We start from the raw sequence: 18721 nt of genomic DNA, 5'->3' as shown, positions 1-18721 counted from the left end.
CGCAGCCACTATCTGCATTCAACGTCATTTTGGCTCCAAAAATATGTCACTTCAATTTTCCCATCGCGGTACTTTGTTATCTAGGCTGCGTTCCATTTAACGCTCGCAACGCTCGTAAGCATCATTTGTCCTTGTTTAACATTTGATAAACGACAAGGATAAAATAATTCTACGAGCGTTGTGAGCGTTAAGGGCCAATTTCACCAACCACGGTTAGATTAACCGACGGTTAAAGTTAGCAGGGTGGCCAACAGACATTCATATTCTCTCGTAACCTCTTATATATTGTCAATTTTACGGAGCTTTGTCTATCTGAAATTTCATCAGTGAGTGAGAATACAAAATGAATGATATTATAAATTACATATTTTTTGACGAATTTGCTGGTTACAATTTAGAAAAACGTCGAAGACCACGTAAAATCAAACCACGTATAAATTATTTAGAATTGTTTGACTTTTTTTCACATGTATAATACACTGTTTATTGCTTCCCACAAATTTCAGGTTAGAACCAAGAGGTTACGAGAAAATATGTGTCTGTTGGTCACCCTGCTAACTTTAACCGTCGGTTAATCTAACCGTGGTTGGTGAAATTGGCCCTTAAGTGGAACGCAGTCCTAGTGATTTTAGCCGGACCTTCTCTCTACTGTGACGTCCTCGGTGGCGCAATCTCGCATTACATATTAAAGAACATTGACGGGTGACGCATTGTACGTGATGGATCACGTCACTAATCTATAATGCACACGTTATCAATTTTTAATCATATTTATGAATCATTGAAGTACAAACCTAATTGTCGAATCCGATCGACGAAATTCTTTTTTTATTTTGTGTCAAAATGTATTTTCTTCTGACAAGAGTTCTTAACCAATCGAGTTGACAAAATCTTCATCAGATGACTGCACATCAGATGTTTTTGATGCCTTTTTTCATTAATTGCCTCGCACTTTTTTTCTGGATTACCGAAAAGAAACGTCATGAATGCGAGCGTAAGTCAGCTTGTGAATCAAGTGGACAAGAACAATTTTATACTATACACAGAATGGGAGGATACATCTTTCAAAATAATAGTGTTGAGGACATGTACGCTACCATTAAGTGGCGAGGTAATTTAATTAACTATTTACTTATTTTATTGTATATTTATGAATGCAGTCAAAGTCTTACTACAAATGCTTTGAAGTATTTGATTAATTAATCAGAAAAAATTTTATTGATCGACCAATCAAAGAATATAAATCATAATCAATTTATAATAATTAAGTTTTAAAGCATTTGTAACATACTATTGATTGATCATAACCAGAACCCTTTCCAGCAAAGAGACAATGTGACATGTTGAATTATTTTCCTTGTTTAAAGTCGGTAAACAAGGATGTAATGATTCATTGTTATACTATGTCCTTGTTGGAAAACGGTCAAAGTAAGACAAAATTTAAAGAATTTGAACAATTTCATTAGATTTATCAAAAAAATGTAATGTCACTGCTGACAGTCGACGACTATTATCTATTGACAGTTATCTTATTATTTTAGATGCATGCAGAGAATGCCAATTACTTCTTAAATCACTTGGACGAATCCTTTGAAACGTATCTGGAGAAAACAAAACAAGCATTCTCTGGGAAAAACACTGATATACAGTTCTTTCTGCAGGATGAATCATATGGAACAACATTCACATGGAAACAACAAAATGTTCTTACTCGTGGAGAAATTGCAATGCATTCTCTTTCAAATATATTAATTCTGTCTGACACTTTAAAACAGTCATTAGAATTTTATCAACAATACCAAGAGCGAGCACTGGCACTGGAGAAAGAGAATGAACATCTAAAGAAAACCAATACAAAACTGATCATGGATTTAGAGGAAATAATAAACAAGAAGACCACTATGGAGAAAGATCTTTACATGAAATTTCTTTTACTTCTAAATACAAAGAAGAAAAAGATTAGAGAGCTTCAAGAGGCTTTAAATAATACAAAAAAGTCAGCATATAATGAAACCACTGATGATGAAAGTGATGGATCAGATGTAAAGAGTAAGAAAATACACAATACTAAACCATCTAAGCTAAGGAAACACAAAATTGATTATGAAAATGAGGAAGTTATACCAAAGAGTAGTAAGAAAAATTTTAAGAGATGCATGAATTTCTCTTCTAGTGAAGATACAAGCCCTGAGCCTTCAACAAGTAAAGTCAATTTAATGTTACAAAACACAAATATGTATGATAGAGTGAAATCCAAGCAAGTTTTTAACAGTTTAGAAGAACATAATAGCTCCGAGGAGGATATGTTTTCCTAATAACCAAAGTAATATATTGCGTTCTTTTCCTTATAAAAGATAAAATTATGCAATTTTTTAACGTATTTAATGAAATTATTTATTCAATTAGTTTAAAAAAAATTTCTATATGAAATTATTATAATGCACGTATCCGATTTATATTGTGTGCTTAAATGAAATGATCTAGTCTAAACGTTTTAATAAAAATTATTTTACTTTAAAAAATTATTTTAGAAAAATCTATTATGTGTGTGCAAAAAACTGATAATTGACATACATTAAAGTAAAATGCAATTTCATTTTTGATGTGCAAGAGTAATCATTGTTATTAGATAATTTAATTGTAACTAATATATTTTGATGACAGTATTTTATAAAACATTATGAAATATAAAATAAATATACTTAATAAAAATACTTTTATTAAGGAAAAATTATGAAGAACTGTTATTTAATTCATATTTTATAGATTTTTCTATATTTAATATAATTAAAGTAATTGTGAGATAATGAATTGCTTTGCATCTTTAATGCTTAAATTGTTCTGACTATTATAAAAGATTGCATTCAAGGATCGGGGAAAAAATCGATTAAAAAATCGCACGTTTTCATAGAGTGATTAAGAAAAGTAACAACGATTCGATCATTAAAGATTGCCTATGTGTTAATGTTATCCACAATATTTTACATAAAATATATATTACAATATTATCATTAATAAATAACTAATAGTGGTAATAATATTTATCGTTTCGTTCTAATAATCAATATGCAAATGCCGAAATTTACATAATTAAGTACATCACGTTTCATAGTAGAAATTCAAAATGTGCAATAAAAGCATCAAGCGAATTTGATAAATGTATCACTCGACGATTTCATTACAGATATCAATCTCGTCAATCTACGATAATTGACTTACAATTAGTATATAGTTTTTATTTTGAGTAGTTAAAGTATATATTCTCTTTCTGTATGACTGAATATTTACGATTGCTTGAAATTGTAACATATGAACGTCATACAAAGTACGCGCGCAGTTTCTTGAATGTATAATGTCCATTGCCACCAATGAAGATTAATTGATCTCAGTTTAACTTACTTTTCATCTTTTTCTAGTCCTAATTAGAAAAAGATGGTGGCCCATATTCAAAACGCGCTTACAATGATGTTAGCGCGCTAACTTATTATACTTTACGTCACGCATATTATAGAATTTCAGAGATAAAAACGCGCTTTTATCGATAAAGCGCATTCTGAATACGGGCCGAAGAGTCAATTGAACCGAAATTAAAGTTAGTCTACATTGATAGAAATGAATATTCAGGTTCATCTAAAAGTAGTTCCAGAATATTAGTAGATAAATTTTTGAAATACAATATAAACGAGTATAATACTCTGGCGCTGCTTAATTGCCTGTAATTATCGTCGAAAATAAACATCGAACAAATCTCTCCTAACGTATAATACAGAAAACTTATCATTAAGAACTGTAGACTAGAATATGGCCGAATGTATGTGTGAGTTCTTATATCTATGTAAGTAACGACGTAAAACTGTCGTCTTTAATAAAGATTACACAACTGTTGAGTTAACGAAACAAACTTATATGCCATCATTTTTTAAATGATCAGTACAACATTAAACCATAATTGCGTAACGAAGTAGAGACTTTGAAGGATTCAGCAACAATACCATTAGCGCTATAAAATCACAAAACAATGATGATTCGGAATGTCGAAGTGCATTACTCGGTGCCGCAAGCAAATAGATTAATATAGGACAGTGTCTTTCATACGTGGCGTCTCATTATCCTTTCCTGACGTGGAAGAGCCAAGGTTGGATTAAAGGTTGGTCTGAACACAGGTTTGAAAGGTAGCAGAAGTACGTTTTGATTGTATGGGTCACTTAGAAACATCCAGCTGGCAACAGGTTCTCTGGGAAGTTTCCTCTCGCGTTTGCCCTTTCAAACTCGCATTCAGACCGATGTTACTCAGCCAGGCATCTTCCGATTTATCATAGCGCCCAAATCCGGCACGATCTGTCTCTGCTCGCGATTGAACAACAAAGTTCTCGCATTCAAAAACGACAGGTCCGGTAACTGATTCAGAACTTTTATAGTCTCGGCTTGCACGGTCATCGGTCTCCCGTATCGGTCCACGACTATGTGCTCCGTACCTTGCGTATTCTCTTTCTTACCTACTGATATCTTTCTGTGATATTCATGTACCCTGGAGGTATTATTGCTTATTGGAAATGACTTATTATTGGTTAGAGGGACATTTCTCAGTGTTCGATGCGAAGAATTGCTTTTCTGCTTAATTCCAATGTCTTGTTCGATCTTTTTCTTCCATTCCACTGTACAAGGTCCTGGCAACGGTTCTATGATCTTAGATGTCTGGGATGATTTTTGCTGTTTTAGTGAACTACTAGTGAGATCGGATAAATTTTGCGATTTCATGGATTGGCTTGATTCGTGTACAACTACTTCTGATGAATCTGTATCAGTAATAAAAATTAATAATTAAAATTAGTTGAATTATGAATACAATAATTTTGAAAATACTATGAATGTTTAAAACCAAGCAAAGCAAAATTAAGTGGCAGTCTATTTAATTTTTAATATATATACTTAGAAAAAAGATATCCTATTTGAAACAAAAAGTGTTATGAATATATATTTATACATATACATGTATGCAAAAACAAAGACATTACAGCTTGAGCACTTACAGTAATAAACGGAGTTCGTTGAGCAAGATGACTGATGATAGGATTCGGAATGTGTGGAGCAATGGGGTGTTAGTAGAGGGTCAAACGGACACAATAAATCCAGAGGCAGAAGAGCGGATAACCCACCACCTGTATCGTTATTTTTCGCGACATTTAGGACAAAATTCAACACACTTAAATCGCTTTCACTTTGGCACTCACAGCACTTAAAGTATTGTTTCATCCTTATTGTTTGTCAAATATTAAACAAGGATAAATGATGCTTACTGTAAGCGCCAAAGCAAACGCAGCCTTGATCTATATAATCTATATATAAGAGACAACACCAAACTACTTTTACATATAAAATACTTATTCAGAAAATATTCTTTCTCTATCTCGTTATATGTGAGAATATAAATTAGCAAAATACGAGACATTTAGCTATGTTTTTCTCTTTAATACAATATTTTAATCACTAAACATGCAATTACAATAAATACTTACTAGCATCTAGAGGATTTACAAGGCCAGAACTATTCCAATCAAATTGGGCGGCAGGTACTTCCTAATACGATGTTACAATTATTAATTAATATGTAAATTTACTTACACATACTATAGAAATTAAACCTCAACTTACATCTGAACAAACTGCACCCTGTATCTTGCTGGTATTGGCTGCAGAAGATTGCTGAGGCTCAGCAGTAGCTTTAATTGGCTCTAATGGAGTAAAACCAAGATTTGCAGCAAATCTTGGTATATTCGGATTCCATCTTGGTCCAAATAGCTTTAATTTCATATAACAAATATCGTTACTTTTTCTCATAAATGTATAAAAATATTTTAATTACTAAGTTGTGTGTATACTTACAATATTCCGAGAATCGATGCCAAGAGCATTCAAAAGAACATTGTTACTACTACTATTCGCCCATTGGTAAGTGAGAGCATTGGTTTCTTCCACACTCTTCACATTCTGCCAAACTTTATCTGCTTTATCTATTAAGGCTTTTAACTCAACTTCGTGATGTTCAGAAAGCACAGAAAACATGTTTGTTATTATATCTTCTATTTTATTCGCAGCCTGAAATTAGTTTGATTAAATTAATGTTAAAAAATATAAAATTATATATTATTTATATCATAATGTAAGACTAAAAATCTAAGTTAAAGCGATACACTCGTTTTTTTTTTTACTCTAATAAACTACTAGCAATCATGTATTACACAAACATTCCTAAACTCACATTCTTGTTTTCTATCCGACATATAGATTCTTTTAAACTAAACTGCTGTGTTTCTACTACATCCGTTGATGTTTCGAAATTACTAAAGTCTCCGAAATCATCATCGTCCTCAGGTACCTTCAGTTCTTTAGCATCGTCAGATTTCCATTCTACTGTTGTGTTTGAAAAATTAGTAAAATCGCCAAAATCATCATCTTTGTTATCCGCACTTTCGAATCCGGGACAATTATCTTCTTGTACTTTGGATGCTGCTGGCTCTGTTGTTCGTAAAGGAAAATCATAAAATTCACCGTCACTAAAATATACTACAGAATTTTCACTTTTAAATGTGGCACATTCTTCGTCCATATTATTCATAATATTAATTTTATCCTTTAAACAGTCGAGAGATGTATTAGTAGATGGCAGTGAAGCTCCTTTAATTGGTGAAAACTTTTGTATACAAGACGCATCGGATGAAGATGTATGTAAATCGTGAATTTGTACTGTCTCGTATGTACTATTATTGGATACTGAATTGTAGTCATTTGTCAACTCCGATACACCGTTAAAATCTATATGCTCCATAAATTCTGTAAAGTCGGAATTGTCTAGATCGTGTGCATCAAAACTGTTTTCCGGAATGTAGTCTTTGTGTATTTCTTCATTACTCGACGCTTTTTCCTTAGCGAAAATTTCCTCACTTATCCCATTCACAGCTACTTTTTGAACAGTTTGATTTTTCGTTTCTACAGCTACATATTCGCTTTCTTTTGATTGTATAGTATTTTTTACATCAGCTATATCGCAGAAATTATTAGGAAAAGTACTCGTGTCGCTTTTTTTACTAGAATTTCGAAGGTGGATATCTTCGGTATGTGCATGTACGGATGTATGATCTAAATTTGATTCCTCTCTCACAGCATCGTCGTCGAAAGTGAAATCGAAATTGAAAGAATCATCTACAGTTTTATTCGACTTCTCATTACTCGTCTCAGTGTTAGATATTACATCGTACATCTCTATGTATTTCGGCTGAATACTGAATTCACAGTCCGGTTGTCTAAAAACGTCAGTACCATCTACATTATATTCTTGCGAGATAACAAAATTGGAAATTGTCCTTTCATCATTGATGAAGACAGATTTATCATTAGTATCAATGACACAAGTTTCATTCGCGTCGTACGACGTGTAATTTTCTCCAACTTCATCTGTTACGTTGCATTCTATGTCCACGGAATTAGGCTTATCATTCAAGTAATCCGTCTGCAGAACCGTTACTTCCACCTTTTTATCGCTAACAGTGTCATTCCATTCGCTGGAATCTTTAAACTGTTCATAATTGTAAAAATCATCGTCCAGTTGTTGTAGAATATCCGGAGTACTCGCAGGATCTTCCAAGTCTAGACTCACAGGTTCAACCTCGTCATTCGCCTCCAAATTGTTTGACGATCCTTCCTGCTCACTAACTGTCTTTACACTATCAGCTAAACTACTATTGTTGCTACTAATTACATCTGTATCAACAAAATTTTCTTTAACTAAAACATTCTGAGTACAAACATGATCAACACTATTGCTAATCTCAACATTACGCGACTCGCCATTCATGGGTGAATCTAATACATTGTTTTCTGTTACACTAGCGTCTTCAAAATTATTTTCCAATACGTTACTATCATCTGTTCTATCCTTCAATCTTATGTGGCTCACATTGTTGCCCGCCTTCTCGACGATCAACATATCATCGATGACGCCACATTTTGCTTCGTTTATCTTAGGGCAATTATCCAATACTGATGACTCGTTAATACCGTTTAATCGAGGAGATACATTCTGTGATGCTACTGGTGTTTGTATCGGAGTGATGAGTTTTTGTGGGGACTCTGATGAAACAGATAGACCTATAATATTAATACAAATTAGAAAGTGATACAAAAGGATGTGTTTAGGGAGATACTACTAGCGCTATTTATGTCATTCTATCCTTGATTTATATATCTGAATAATAAAGTGACACAAATAACGCTGATACTCAGACATAAATAAGCATTGTCTAGAAGACTTCTTTATGATGTCTTTTAGATATCTTTAGACAAACAAACATTACGTGTCTTAAAAGATGTCTTTATATCTTTATGACATCTTTTAGATATATATGTTGTTTGGATAGCATCTCCTCAAATGTACACAAAGCATTAATTACTAAACTTTAATAATACTGGAACATGCACTGATAGAATTCATCCTGAGAATTAGCAAATCACATGATGACTAGTAAAAATAGGTAATCCTTTTACATCATGTTATTTCATGTCCACTTTACATATTCTTTTCAAGTGTATCATGATATTGCATGTTCCAGTTTTTTATTATGTTACAGTATTATTATTAGAGTTTAGAGACTATAACATGCAATACGGTTTGATATTTTATTAGATGGCTGTTAATCTCTACATAAATACCATCTATTCCACCAGTTGTAAAATCTCCGAATTCATCTTCATCGGACTCTCCAAAGTTGTCTAAGGGCGGTGGCGTGGAGCTGACTAAAGGTGGGAAAGCCATTGTTCTCCCTATTTTAAGAAATATCAACAACACGTTTTACAAATGAAATTAGCAAAAGATGTAAAATGAAAAAGTCTCTCAGTACGTTACAATAATGCATAAACGGACGTAAAAACAAATCGTAAAATCATTTCGGCCACCGTTATCTTAGCACGGACTTTGTTTACAATTACGCCGTCTCTTCCTCTTCATTCGTGTACTCGTTACAGTTACATATGTCAAACTCAATAAAGGTTAAGTTGCACTCTCGGACACGGACTCGCAAAAAGTTTTCCCGTGGCCGAACAGAAAACCGACTTCCAAAGGCGTAAGAGATTCTTACGCGACGACGATGACGACCGTTTTTACTCTCACCGTCGTCCTCGAGCTATCATCACGTACCAGTATAATCCACTCCGTGAATCTCGGGATGCCTGTCGGCACGATTCTATCTCGGTACTGTCATTTTGGTGATCATCGCGATGTGTCTCTCGCGTGTAAGGGCTCAACGGTCCTCAGTAATTATCACAGCCAGGAATCGAATCGTCCAGCAGAGCAGGTCGTCGGTGCGTGACGATTGAATGCACGATGACGGCGGTCATGAGACATCGCACTTCGCCAGGTAACATCACCTGTTCCAAGACGCGCGGGCGCATGCGCAATGTAAATAAATGGCGCGCAGTCGCGCACCTGTCGTATGCAGCGCACACGCGGCTGTTTAAAATTTCGTCGATGGTCGTAAAATAAAATGTAAAATAAAATGTAAAATAAAATGTAAAATAAAATGCAATGTAAAATAAATGAACAATTTATAGTGGCAAATTTTTAAAAATATATTATATCGTTCATTTGTTACGACACAACTCAAAGAACAAAGTTTTCCAGAAAATGAGTTTGAATGTTTGAATTTAAATCATTAAAATTTTGGAAAATATTCATTTGGAAATACAATTTTGATATAATTAGTTATAGACGAATAGAAGTATGTTCTTCCTTTTTTTTTCTTTGTTTCCATTCTCTTTATATGTAACTAAAAAAGTGATGATTTTTTAGTTATTTGTCATTATCGTATAGCAAATAAGCGACATGTTTAAATGCATGGCAATACAAATTATTATTTAGTTACATGTTTTGTATTATATGTATAATTTGTTATATAACATTATTAATGAGTATACCTCTATGATATATAAATATTATACATAAAATGTTATATATAACATTTATATACTTGTATATACAATTATTATATTATATTAATTATATTATAATAATATACGCAGAGTTACACATAATGTGTGTATATTGTATATTCTTATTTATTTTATTACTTATAATAATTCCTTAATATCACATTCTTTGGAATATTTTACTATTTATTGAAAAAAGTAGTTTAATAATACGGTATGTACCTGCTACTGTAATACAACTATTTCGTACAATTAAAATATACTGGCGCGCGTTCGAAAAACCTGATTACCATTTTATTCTTGTTGTTTATCGAATATTAAATAAGAACAAAATGATACTCGGAGTCATTTGGATAATATTTTCGAACGCAGCCTTGCAACGTATTAATTACTTATCACGTAGGAATAATTAAAATGCAAAAATGAAAAAAATAATGATTCTATATTTGACATGTAACAATTCTCAAGATTTATCTTGTTCGGAAGCATGCTTGGTGCGTCTGTGTTTTCTCATATCTCCTTTCTGTCTGAAGCATCTGCCACATACGTCGCACGAGTGTGGCTTTTCCCCAGTGTGTATCTTGATGTGGTTGTTCAAAGCTTCCGTTCTAGTGAAAGCCTTTTCGCAGTAATGGCACTTGTATCTGCGATCGCCACGGTGTATCAATCTGTGCTGGTAAAACACGGATCCAGTCAAGAAAGCCTTATTACACACGTCGCACTTGAATGGTCTCTCTCTCGTATGCTTCTTCCTAACATGATCCGCCAAGTCCGGCTTTATGGTAAAACGTTGATCGCAATATTCGCAAGCATAAGGCTTGATACCCATATGAAATCTCTTATGAGTCCACATATGACTGGACTGAGTGTAACTCTTTCCACAAATATTACAGACATACGGCCTCAATCCGTTATGCCGCCTTTTGTGTGCATTTAACGAGTTTGCTGTAGGCAACAGGCTGCCACAAATATCGCAGGGGAACTTGGAACACTGATCTCGTCCGTGATCCTTTATATCCTCACATTTGTCGAAGACACTCCCGCAAAGTTCGCAGATAAACTTTGCGTCGCCAGACTCGGATAATCTGGATTCACGGTCGTGCCTATTTTGCTTGTGCTTGTATAGCAAAGATAGTTCTTTCATGTCCTTGTTACAGACATCGCATAGAAAATCGACAAGTACTTTAAACAGTCTAGGATGTTCCTTCCAATGTAAAACAGCTTCAGCGAATGATTTATAAGTGGCCATACATGTATTACACGTGTAGGGTCTTTCGACAACATGATGTTTTTGATGAGCCTTCAGGTTGTCCGCGTTGATGAAATGACTGTTACAAAACTCGCAATGATATAACTTTGATGTCGATAGCTCCTCAATTAGTGTGATCTTGTCCTCATGCACTATCTTATAATGAATATCTGCATCATCGCAAGAGATGAATACTTCACCGCACTGGATACATTTCCAGACCGTCTGGTTGTTCTCGATAACTATGCAATGACTCGCGACATGCTTGTTCAACCTCGATTTCTGTGTAAAGCTTTTCGAACACTCCGAGCACTTGTAAGGCTTCTCGGGTAGATGTGTCACTATATGACGCTTCAGGGTGTAGCCGTCAAAAAAGCCTTTGTTGCATACTTCACAAATGTGAGGGCGATTTTTACCGTCGACGCAAACGTGAACGCGGAGCGTCTCCTGATTCTCAAACAACTTTCCACATTGTAGACATGATACGCTAATTTCCTTGGAATGTTGTCTCTTATAGTGGTAAAACAACTTCAGCTCTTTACCGAACGTCATTTTACAGACCTCACAGTATAATGCTTTCGCGCCTTTGTGAAATTGCATGTGAAAGTTCAATCGCTCCTCGAAAGTAAATGTCTTATCACATACGAGACATTTGTACGGTTTTGTTGTGTTCTGTACACTAGGCTTACACTTATGACCATCTAGTGTTTCCTCGGTGTGATAAAGATTCATGCACGCTCCGCATTTTAAATATTTCTGTTTAGTTCCTAGGCATTGCAATATGATAGAATGATTCCCGCTTTCCTTATTGACCTTTGCGTTATTAAAAATGTTCTCCTCATCACTGCTTTCTAGAATTATGTCATTCTCGTATAATTCTTTATCCTTCATATTCTGTAATGTCTCCTCACATGTATTCATAAAGCCTTTTATACATAAAGGACAGGATTGTTGATTAGAAGAAAGTTGATTGGAAAAGTTAAAAGATTGTTTCTCTTTCAACATCGTTGACAGAATTTCCTCTGCTTTAATACATTGTGTGTCAAATGTGTCACACCAATTCACTTTCTCAACGCAAGTCAAACAAAGCTGTTTTGGCAATGGGTCTGTCTTCTTAATCTACAATAAATCACGCTATATAATATACATATATTTACTGGTATTATTATATAGTATGCGCAAGGATATGTTATATAGGATAGGAACAAACCTATAATACAACCGGACAGAGGCTAATTTCTCGTATAAAAATAAGTCGAAAGTAAATAAAATTTAATTATTTGTTACACTTTTTAAGTCACTCAAGTGTGAGCGTTATACAGGGTGGCCCATGTAAAGTGTTACAAGCTATTATCTCTGAAAGCGTATGTCAAACTATGACTAATATGTTCAGACAAAAGTTTTATGACTTTAAGGAGAGCATAAGATGGTACCATTTGTTTGACCTTGGATAGCGTTGTCAAAGTGAAAGCAAGGCTACTTTGAATTTTTTAAATGGAACCCCCCATTTTTTATTATATTTTCTTGTAGCTTACCTCGAAAGCTTTTCAAAACGCTATAATAAAATATTTTTTCATTAAGTATTTTTTGAGTTATAAGGCTCGAAAGTTACAGTACAGTTCCCAGTAAACGAGAATGGATTGAAATGGATTGAAATGGATTCAGATTTTCAGAAATATGGATTCACGAATGTTAAAATGAATGCTTTTCAATCCTGAATGTATTTTTATTCATTTATAGGAATTGTATGGAGCATATCTCTATGCCTTTCAATTTAAAAATAATATCAGCTTTTTCTGTGCATTATAAATACTGTTCAATTCAAAATTTTGAATAGGAAATGCAGTTTTTCAATCCAATTGCATCCAATTGAATCTAATTGAATCCAATTGAATCCAATTAAATCCAAAGGAAAGTATTCGCTATTTAAAATGCGCATTCGGATAGAAAAAAATTTCAATCCATTTTAATTTATTCTCGTTTACTGGGTCGGCATTAGCATTACGCAAATATCCGACTGACGGCTAAAACCTCTTGAATGTTATTCAGGATCATGTCCTGGATAATATTTGTCAAGATCAAGGTCATTGGAGGTTTTACCTCTTATTTTCATTTTTACGTAAAAATGAATTTTTAGCACAAAAATGAAAATAAGAATAATCTCCAATGGCCTTGATCTTGACAAATGTTATCCAGAACAAGATCTTGAACAATATTCAAGAGGTTTTAACCGTCGGTCGGACAACTTGCATAATGCTAATGCCGACTGTACTTAACTTTCGAGCCTTATAACTCAAAAAATACTTAATGAAAAAATATTTTATTATAGTTTTGAAAAGCTCTCGAGGTAAGCTACAAGAAAATATAATATAAAATAAAAAATGGAGGGTTCTATTTAAAAAATTCAAAGCAGCCTTGCTCTCACTTTGACAACGCTACCTAAGGTCAAACAAATGGTATCATCTTATGCTCTCCTTAAAGTCATAAAACTTTTGTCTGAACATATTAGTCATAGTTTGACATACACTTTCAGAGATAATAGCTTGTAACACTTTACATAAGTATATGAATACAAGGTGTCCCATTTTAAAGGACCCACTGAAATATCTCGAAAACTGCTTTAAATCGAAAAATGTTTCAGACAAAAGTTTTTTTACTTCGAGGGTGACATAAGATAATATCATTGGCTTGACCTTGAGTGGCGTTGTCAAGGTCAAGGCAAGGTCACTTTGAATTTTTTAGATGAAACCCCTCATTTTTCATTACATATTCTTGTAGCTTACTTCGAGAGCTTTTCAAAACACTATAATAAAATATTTTTTCATTAAGTACTTTTTGAGTTATAAGGTTTGAAAGTTACAGTATCGTCGGTATTAGAGCATTGCCCAAAGTGTCCAGCCGATGGCTAAAACCTCCTGAATGTTGTTCAGGATCATGACCTGGCTAAGATTTATCAAGATCAAGGCCATTAAAGGTTGTACCTTTTATTTTTATTACGTAAAAATGAATTTTTAGTGCAAAAATGAAAATGCTAATGCCGGTGGTATTGTAAGTTTCAAGCCTTAACTCGAAAAGTATTTAATAAAAAAATATTTTATTATAGTATTTCGAAAAGCACTCGAGGTAAGCTACAAGAATACATAATGAAAAATTAGAAGTTTCATTTAAAAAATTCAAAGTGGCCTTGCCCTGAGCTTGACAACACCACCCAAGATCAAACCAATGATACCATCTTATATCCCCCTCGAAGTCAAAAGACTTTTGTCTGAAACATTTTTCGATTTAACGCAGTCTTTCTGAGATATTTCAGTGAATCCTTTAAAATGGAACGCCTTACCCAGTGAGAAATGACAATGAAATCGACATCGAATCGATGTCAATTTGACATCGATTTCATTGTCATTTCTCACTGGGTATATAATAACATTTATAGTATTTTTCCACAAAATATCTTTATTAAATACCTTCATTAAATACATGACACTCAATGCAATTTTTAAATGTCTTTTCTTGAAAACAAAAGGCCAGTTCTTTTTGGATGAACTTTTGCACCAGTTCATCTTTCTTCCGCTTCTTTCTTTCTGGAGAGAAAAGGAAGAAAGATGAACTGGTGTAAAAATTCAGCGAAAAAGAACAGACCTAAAGCCTCATATGAAAAAAAGTTTACTCTGCACTTTCAACTTTTGTACAAAGCTTATCTCTCTTCCAGTTGTATCATAATATAGGTTTGTTCCCACCCTTTATATACATTTATAAGAATCAGAGTATGCAATATATATGTTTACAAAATATAGTTTCGATAAAATATTTTACCTTAACACTTAGACATGTATTTATTTTATGTGCCAATTTCATTGATTCTCCAGATTCAGAATAAATATATATTGGATTAGGGGTTTGACCAGCACACAATCGACAGAAAGCAAATAAACTGTTTTCTCTTTCATCTTGTGCCGATAATTCCAATATTTCATTGGAAGAAAGTGGCTCCTCTTGGGACCATATCATAGAACCTTCCAAATTATCAATATCATCTTCACGGTCACTTAATGTACTAATTGATTCTGCTTTAAACATGTTTTATTGCTGCAAGTTAAATTTATACAATGTAATAATGATCAATTACAAACACTTTATATTTATCATTTCTCTTTCGCAAAATGTTTATAAAATACTAAGATATAAAATATACGCTAATATGATCTGTAATCGTTTTCACTTATGAATTACAGTGGATATTATTTATAAAAAACAATGTTTTTTTAAATATTATTTAATATTTTCTAATTTTTCCTGTTTTTATTTACACTACATATTTAAAAAAAATTATAATGCATCCTAATTATATCAAATTTATTTTACGTTGTAAAAAAATACTTGGAATATTGCAATAAAACATAGATTACCTTTTTTTTTCTCTGAAAAGAACAAATATTCAAATATTCTTTCATGGCAAACTCAATATTCTTTATATAGTGAAATTTCGTGCTACCACGATTCAGCTTCTTCAAAGACAAACAAATAGATTGGTTAGCTAACTGGAATAACTGCCTGCTACTTCTGAAACAATTGAAGGTACTGCTTTTCCGTTTCTATTTTGTCTCCAAATTTAATACAAATAAAGAAGCGCAGAGAAATGAAGGTTATATATATATAGGGTGTCTCGTAAGTTTTTGCAAACCGCTTTTACCAACATGAGAAAATACGGTATTAAAAAATTCTGAAAAAATTTTGAAAAAATTTTCAGAACTTTATGAGAAGAAAATAAACAATTTTTGTCTTTTGCTGTTTTTCTGTAAAGTTAATAGTATTTGAATAAAAAATTATTTGAGACCAATATATATATATATTCGGTAATTTTTAGTAATTAATATTTCGTTAACTACTGCGAAAATTGCAAAATGGTAGAGGACTTTTCGACTCAGTTTAGTTCGCTCTATCTACACAAAAGCAGTTGGCAAAAACTTATGGGACACCCTGTATATATATATATATAGATTAAATATTTTTTATTTAATTCATATATAATATATATTATATATGTGTATATAAAGCAGAATTTAGTACCTAATAACTTCATTAAATTGTTTAAAAATATTTACTGAATAAAATAGAAAAAAATTAATCTTATCAAAAATAAAAAAGTATGTAATTTTGGTAACATGGTTTTATATTTATATTTTTATATAGATTGGTATAATTTTTTACAAAAATTGATAATTCGTATATAAAAATATCAATATTTCTCTGACATTAAAATTTTAAGAAATATTGCAAATAACTTATATATGCTATTTTCACATTCTAAAATTATAACCATGTTAACAATAGGCAGATAACAATGTTATCTGTCTATTAGAAGTATACATATATTCAGATCATTATTAGTAAATTAATATGTTTTTCTTATCACGATAATGTTAAAAGTCTATGAATACAAAGAAAATTGTATGAATTAATGTGATGTTATAACATATCGTAATTCATTTTTGATCCTACATTCTCGTAAACGTTTGCAATGGCGCAATGCTGTTAGCAAATTCAACTTGGTCTTATCAATCTTTGTTTTCGTTTGTCTATAATAATCCTCAGCTGTGAAGAAGTAGAGATATCCTGAAAATTATTTTGATATAAAATATACAGTGGCGTATAAAAGTTTCCAGTCAGTGACATTTTGCACTCTAATTTATAAAAAAGAGCCTAATAAAAGTTTAATCGTTATTGGGTATTAGTAAAAGATGTGGGTAACGAAATCTTGTACTAACATTTAATAATGACTAAAATTTTATCAGACTATTTTTATAAATTAGAGTAAAAACGTCACTGGCTGGAAACTTTTGCACGCTACTGTATGTACACGTATGTGAAATACATATTATATTTACATATTATTATAATTATTTACACATATTTACATAACATATTTACGAACATACTTATATAAACTGTTAAGACTTACCATCTTCATCTCGGATATCGAACTCTTGCTTTTTATAGTGTAAATACAAATTAATATCACCCTTTTTTTGAGCGGCGGCCTTTCCCAATGATAAAAGTGTATATTTTGCAATTAGCGTTTGATTTATAGCATTTATAAAGTGATTAATTGTCTCTAAACTATTAACAGTTTGCCTTCCAATAATATATTTAGGTACTGTATTGAATTCTTCTGCAGTGATAAGTCGTATCGTTGAGCATACTTCTGGTTCATTAAAAAGTGTTCTTTTACAATCTTTTATTGTTTCTTCCTTTTCAAATGTTGTTGCTTTTCTTACACTATTGGGCGTTTTTCTAGTCGACCGTTGTATTGGATTTATAGGATATTCTGACAAAGGAGAATACGAGGTTGCATCCTGGTAACCTTGTATGAGTTCAGGTGGAATATTTTCTTCTTGGTGGAGAATTCTTTTGTCCAAAGTTTCAACCAACGTGAATATTTCCTTCATGTAAATAAAGATATCTTAATTAGTTTCTAATTCTGGAAATAAATTCTCAGAAATAACTTGACTGTACATACCTTCAAACGAGAGTTCTGTTCATGCATTTTTCTCAACATTTTTTTTGCTTCGCTGATGCCACCTGAAATTTGCTTTACTTCCTCATGTGCTTCCTGAAGTTTACCTTTTATATTTTGCTTACCTATAAGAAATAAAATATTATTCTGACAAATATCAACAAATGCATTATTATACAAACAGCAAATAAGCTATTCCTTTTTTTATCTTGTGTCAATAATTCCAATATTTCATTGGAAGAAAGTGACTTCTCTTAAGATCATATCATAGAACCATTCATTAAAATTTTATGAAAGTGCAACAAACAACGTAATAATACTTTTTATTAGTACTGTGGCCATATCGAGTTCCTGGAGTCTCGTGGTTTGTTTATCAATTATCTCTTCCAGATTATCCTCATTTTGTTTCACAGGTTTATTTTCATCCATCACAGCTTGCTGCAAAGATCGAATTAAATAATATATACAATAAAATTTATACTTATATATGTCAAATATAATTAATACAAGTGTATATAACCACAAATACATGTATACAAACATATTTTTCTTTGGCTCCATTCCATTGCATGCATAACGCACATGAGATATCATTTTATATTTGTTGTTCGCAGAGTGTTAAACAAGAATATAATTATATATCATGCACATTAAGAGTGCAACGGAACGCAGCTTTTATCTTAACCAAGTTTACAAAAATATTAATTTCTAAAAGGCAATATTACTCTGAAGTAGTTACTTCAATTACTGTATGCAAGGTACTGCTGACTGGGTCCTTCGCTTTTTGTTATATTGAAATATTTGTCAGATATATGGAGAAATGTAAATAACTTTTTTTCGGAGCACGTGACACATCGCTCAACATCGTTTTTCACTTTGAATTTAAATTTCACATGATTGGTAGATCGGTTACTCCAGGTACCCATTCAAGGGTGCGTTCCAAAACTTTACTCGGTCAACTCTGCTTGCTTTCCAGAGGG

At 32.5% G+C, this 18721-nt stretch overlaps 4 protein-coding genes across 7 annotated transcripts; 1 reads left to right on the top strand and 3 right to left on the bottom strand.

Moving 5' to 3' along the window:
- The first annotated feature begins 234 nt into the window (after positions 1-234).
- Positions 235-2345, top strand: LOC108724297 (uncharacterized). 2 transcript variants are annotated; one of them, XM_018450609.1, is made up of 3 exons: positions 235-416; positions 507-1111; positions 1542-2345. In XM_018450609.1, exons 2-3 carry the CDS (start codon positions 983-985, stop codon positions 2313-2315), a joined length of 903 nt encoding a protein of 300 aa, XP_018306111.1. In that variant the 5' UTR covers positions 235-416; positions 507-982; the 3' UTR covers positions 2316-2345. The 2 variants fall into 2 exon arrangements, with proteins under 2 accessions (XP_018306111.1, XP_018306112.1); XM_018450610.1 differs by having other exon boundaries at positions 257-326.
- Positions 2346-3559: 1214 nt separating this feature from the next.
- Afti (aftiphilin) lies at positions 3560-9405 on the bottom strand. 3 transcript variants are annotated; one of them, XM_018450604.1, is made up of 8 exons: positions 9191-9405; positions 8707-8817; positions 6260-8145; positions 5884-6096; positions 5653-5799; positions 5517-5577; positions 5031-5159; positions 3560-4796 (listed from the first exon to the last, which is right to left on the bottom strand). In XM_018450604.1, exons 2-8 carry the CDS (start codon positions 8807-8809, stop codon positions 4291-4293), a joined length of 3045 nt encoding a protein of 1014 aa, XP_018306106.1. In that variant the 5' UTR covers positions 8810-8817; positions 9191-9405; the 3' UTR covers positions 3560-4290. The 3 variants fall into 3 exon arrangements, with proteins under 3 accessions (XP_018306106.1, XP_018306107.1, XP_018306108.1); XM_018450605.1 differs by lacking the exon at positions 9191-9405 and adding an exon at positions 8956-9145; XM_018450606.1 differs by lacking the exon at positions 5031-5159.
- Positions 9406-10440: 1035 nt separating this feature from the next.
- On the bottom strand, positions 10441-15657 carry LOC108724296 (zinc finger protein 665). Its single transcript, XM_018450607.1, has 3 exons — positions 15634-15657; positions 15041-15313; positions 10441-12346 (listed from the first exon to the last, which is right to left on the bottom strand). Exons 2-3 carry the CDS (start codon positions 15302-15304, stop codon positions 10442-10444), a joined length of 2169 nt encoding a protein of 722 aa, XP_018306109.1. The 5' UTR covers positions 15305-15313; positions 15634-15657; the 3' UTR covers position 10441.
- A 1025-nt stretch (positions 15658-16682) lies between these two features.
- LOC108724286 (spindle and kinetochore-associated protein 1) lies at positions 16683-18630 on the bottom strand. The gene is made up of 5 exons (XM_018450594.1): positions 18481-18630; positions 18062-18179; positions 17745-17866; positions 17187-17667; positions 16683-16840 (listed from the first exon to the last, which is right to left on the bottom strand). The coding sequence occupies exons 2-5, from the start codon at positions 18168-18170 to the stop codon at positions 16683-16685; spliced, it is 870 nt and encodes a 289-aa protein (XP_018306096.1). The 5' UTR covers positions 18171-18179; positions 18481-18630.
- Between the last annotated feature and the right edge of the window lie 91 nt (positions 18631-18721).

Source organism: Mycetomoellerius zeteki, unplaced genomic scaffold (assembly GCF_001594055.1).
Source record: "Mycetomoellerius zeteki isolate Tzet28-1 unplaced genomic scaffold, Tzet1.0 scaffold288, whole genome shotgun sequence".
In the NCBI taxonomy this organism is placed as follows: Eukaryota; Metazoa; Arthropoda; class Insecta; order Hymenoptera; family Formicidae; genus Mycetomoellerius; species Mycetomoellerius zeteki.
This window is presented reverse-complemented; position numbering and strand designations above follow the sequence as displayed.

Bases quoted from the DNA above. Each gene is read 5' to 3' on its own strand.
- LOC108724297 (XM_018450609.1), top strand. From the start codon at position 983: ATGAATGCGAGCGTAAGTCAGCTTGTGAATCAAGTGGACAAGAACAAT. The intron at 1,112-1,541 runs GTAATTTAATTA...TTATTATTTTAG, and splicing joins CGCTACCATTAAGTGGCGAG to ATGCATGCAGAGAATGCCAA.
- Afti (XM_018450604.1), bottom strand. From the start codon at position 8,809: ATGGCTTTCCCACCTTTAGTCAGCTCCACGCCACCGCCCTTAGACAAC. The intron at 5,578-5,652 runs GTAAGTTGAGGT...ACATCGTATTAG, and splicing joins AGGGTGCAGTTTGTTCAGAT to GAAGTACCTGCCGCCCAATT. The intron at 4,797-5,030 runs GTAAGTGCTCAA...TTACTGATACAG, and splicing joins AACGAACTCCGTTTATTACT to ATTCATCAGAAGTAGTTGTA.
- LOC108724296 (XM_018450607.1), bottom strand. From the start codon at position 15,304: ATGTTTAAAGCAGAATCAATTAGTACATTAAGTGACCGTGAAGATGAT. The intron at 12,347-15,040 runs GTAAAATATTTT...GATTTATTGTAG, and splicing joins ATACATGTCTAAGTGTTAAG to ATTAAGAAGACAGACCCATT.
- LOC108724286 (XM_018450594.1), bottom strand. From the start codon at position 18,170: ATGGATGAAAATAAACCTGTGAAACAAAATGAGGATAATCTGGAAGAG. The intron at 17,668-17,744 runs GTATGTACAGTC...ATTTACATGAAG, and splicing joins AACAGAACTCTCGTTTGAAG to GAAATATTCACGTTGGTTGA. The intron at 16,841-17,186 runs GTAAGTCTTAAC...AATAATTTTCAG, and splicing joins CGATATCCGAGATGAAGATG to GATATCTCTACTTCTTCACA.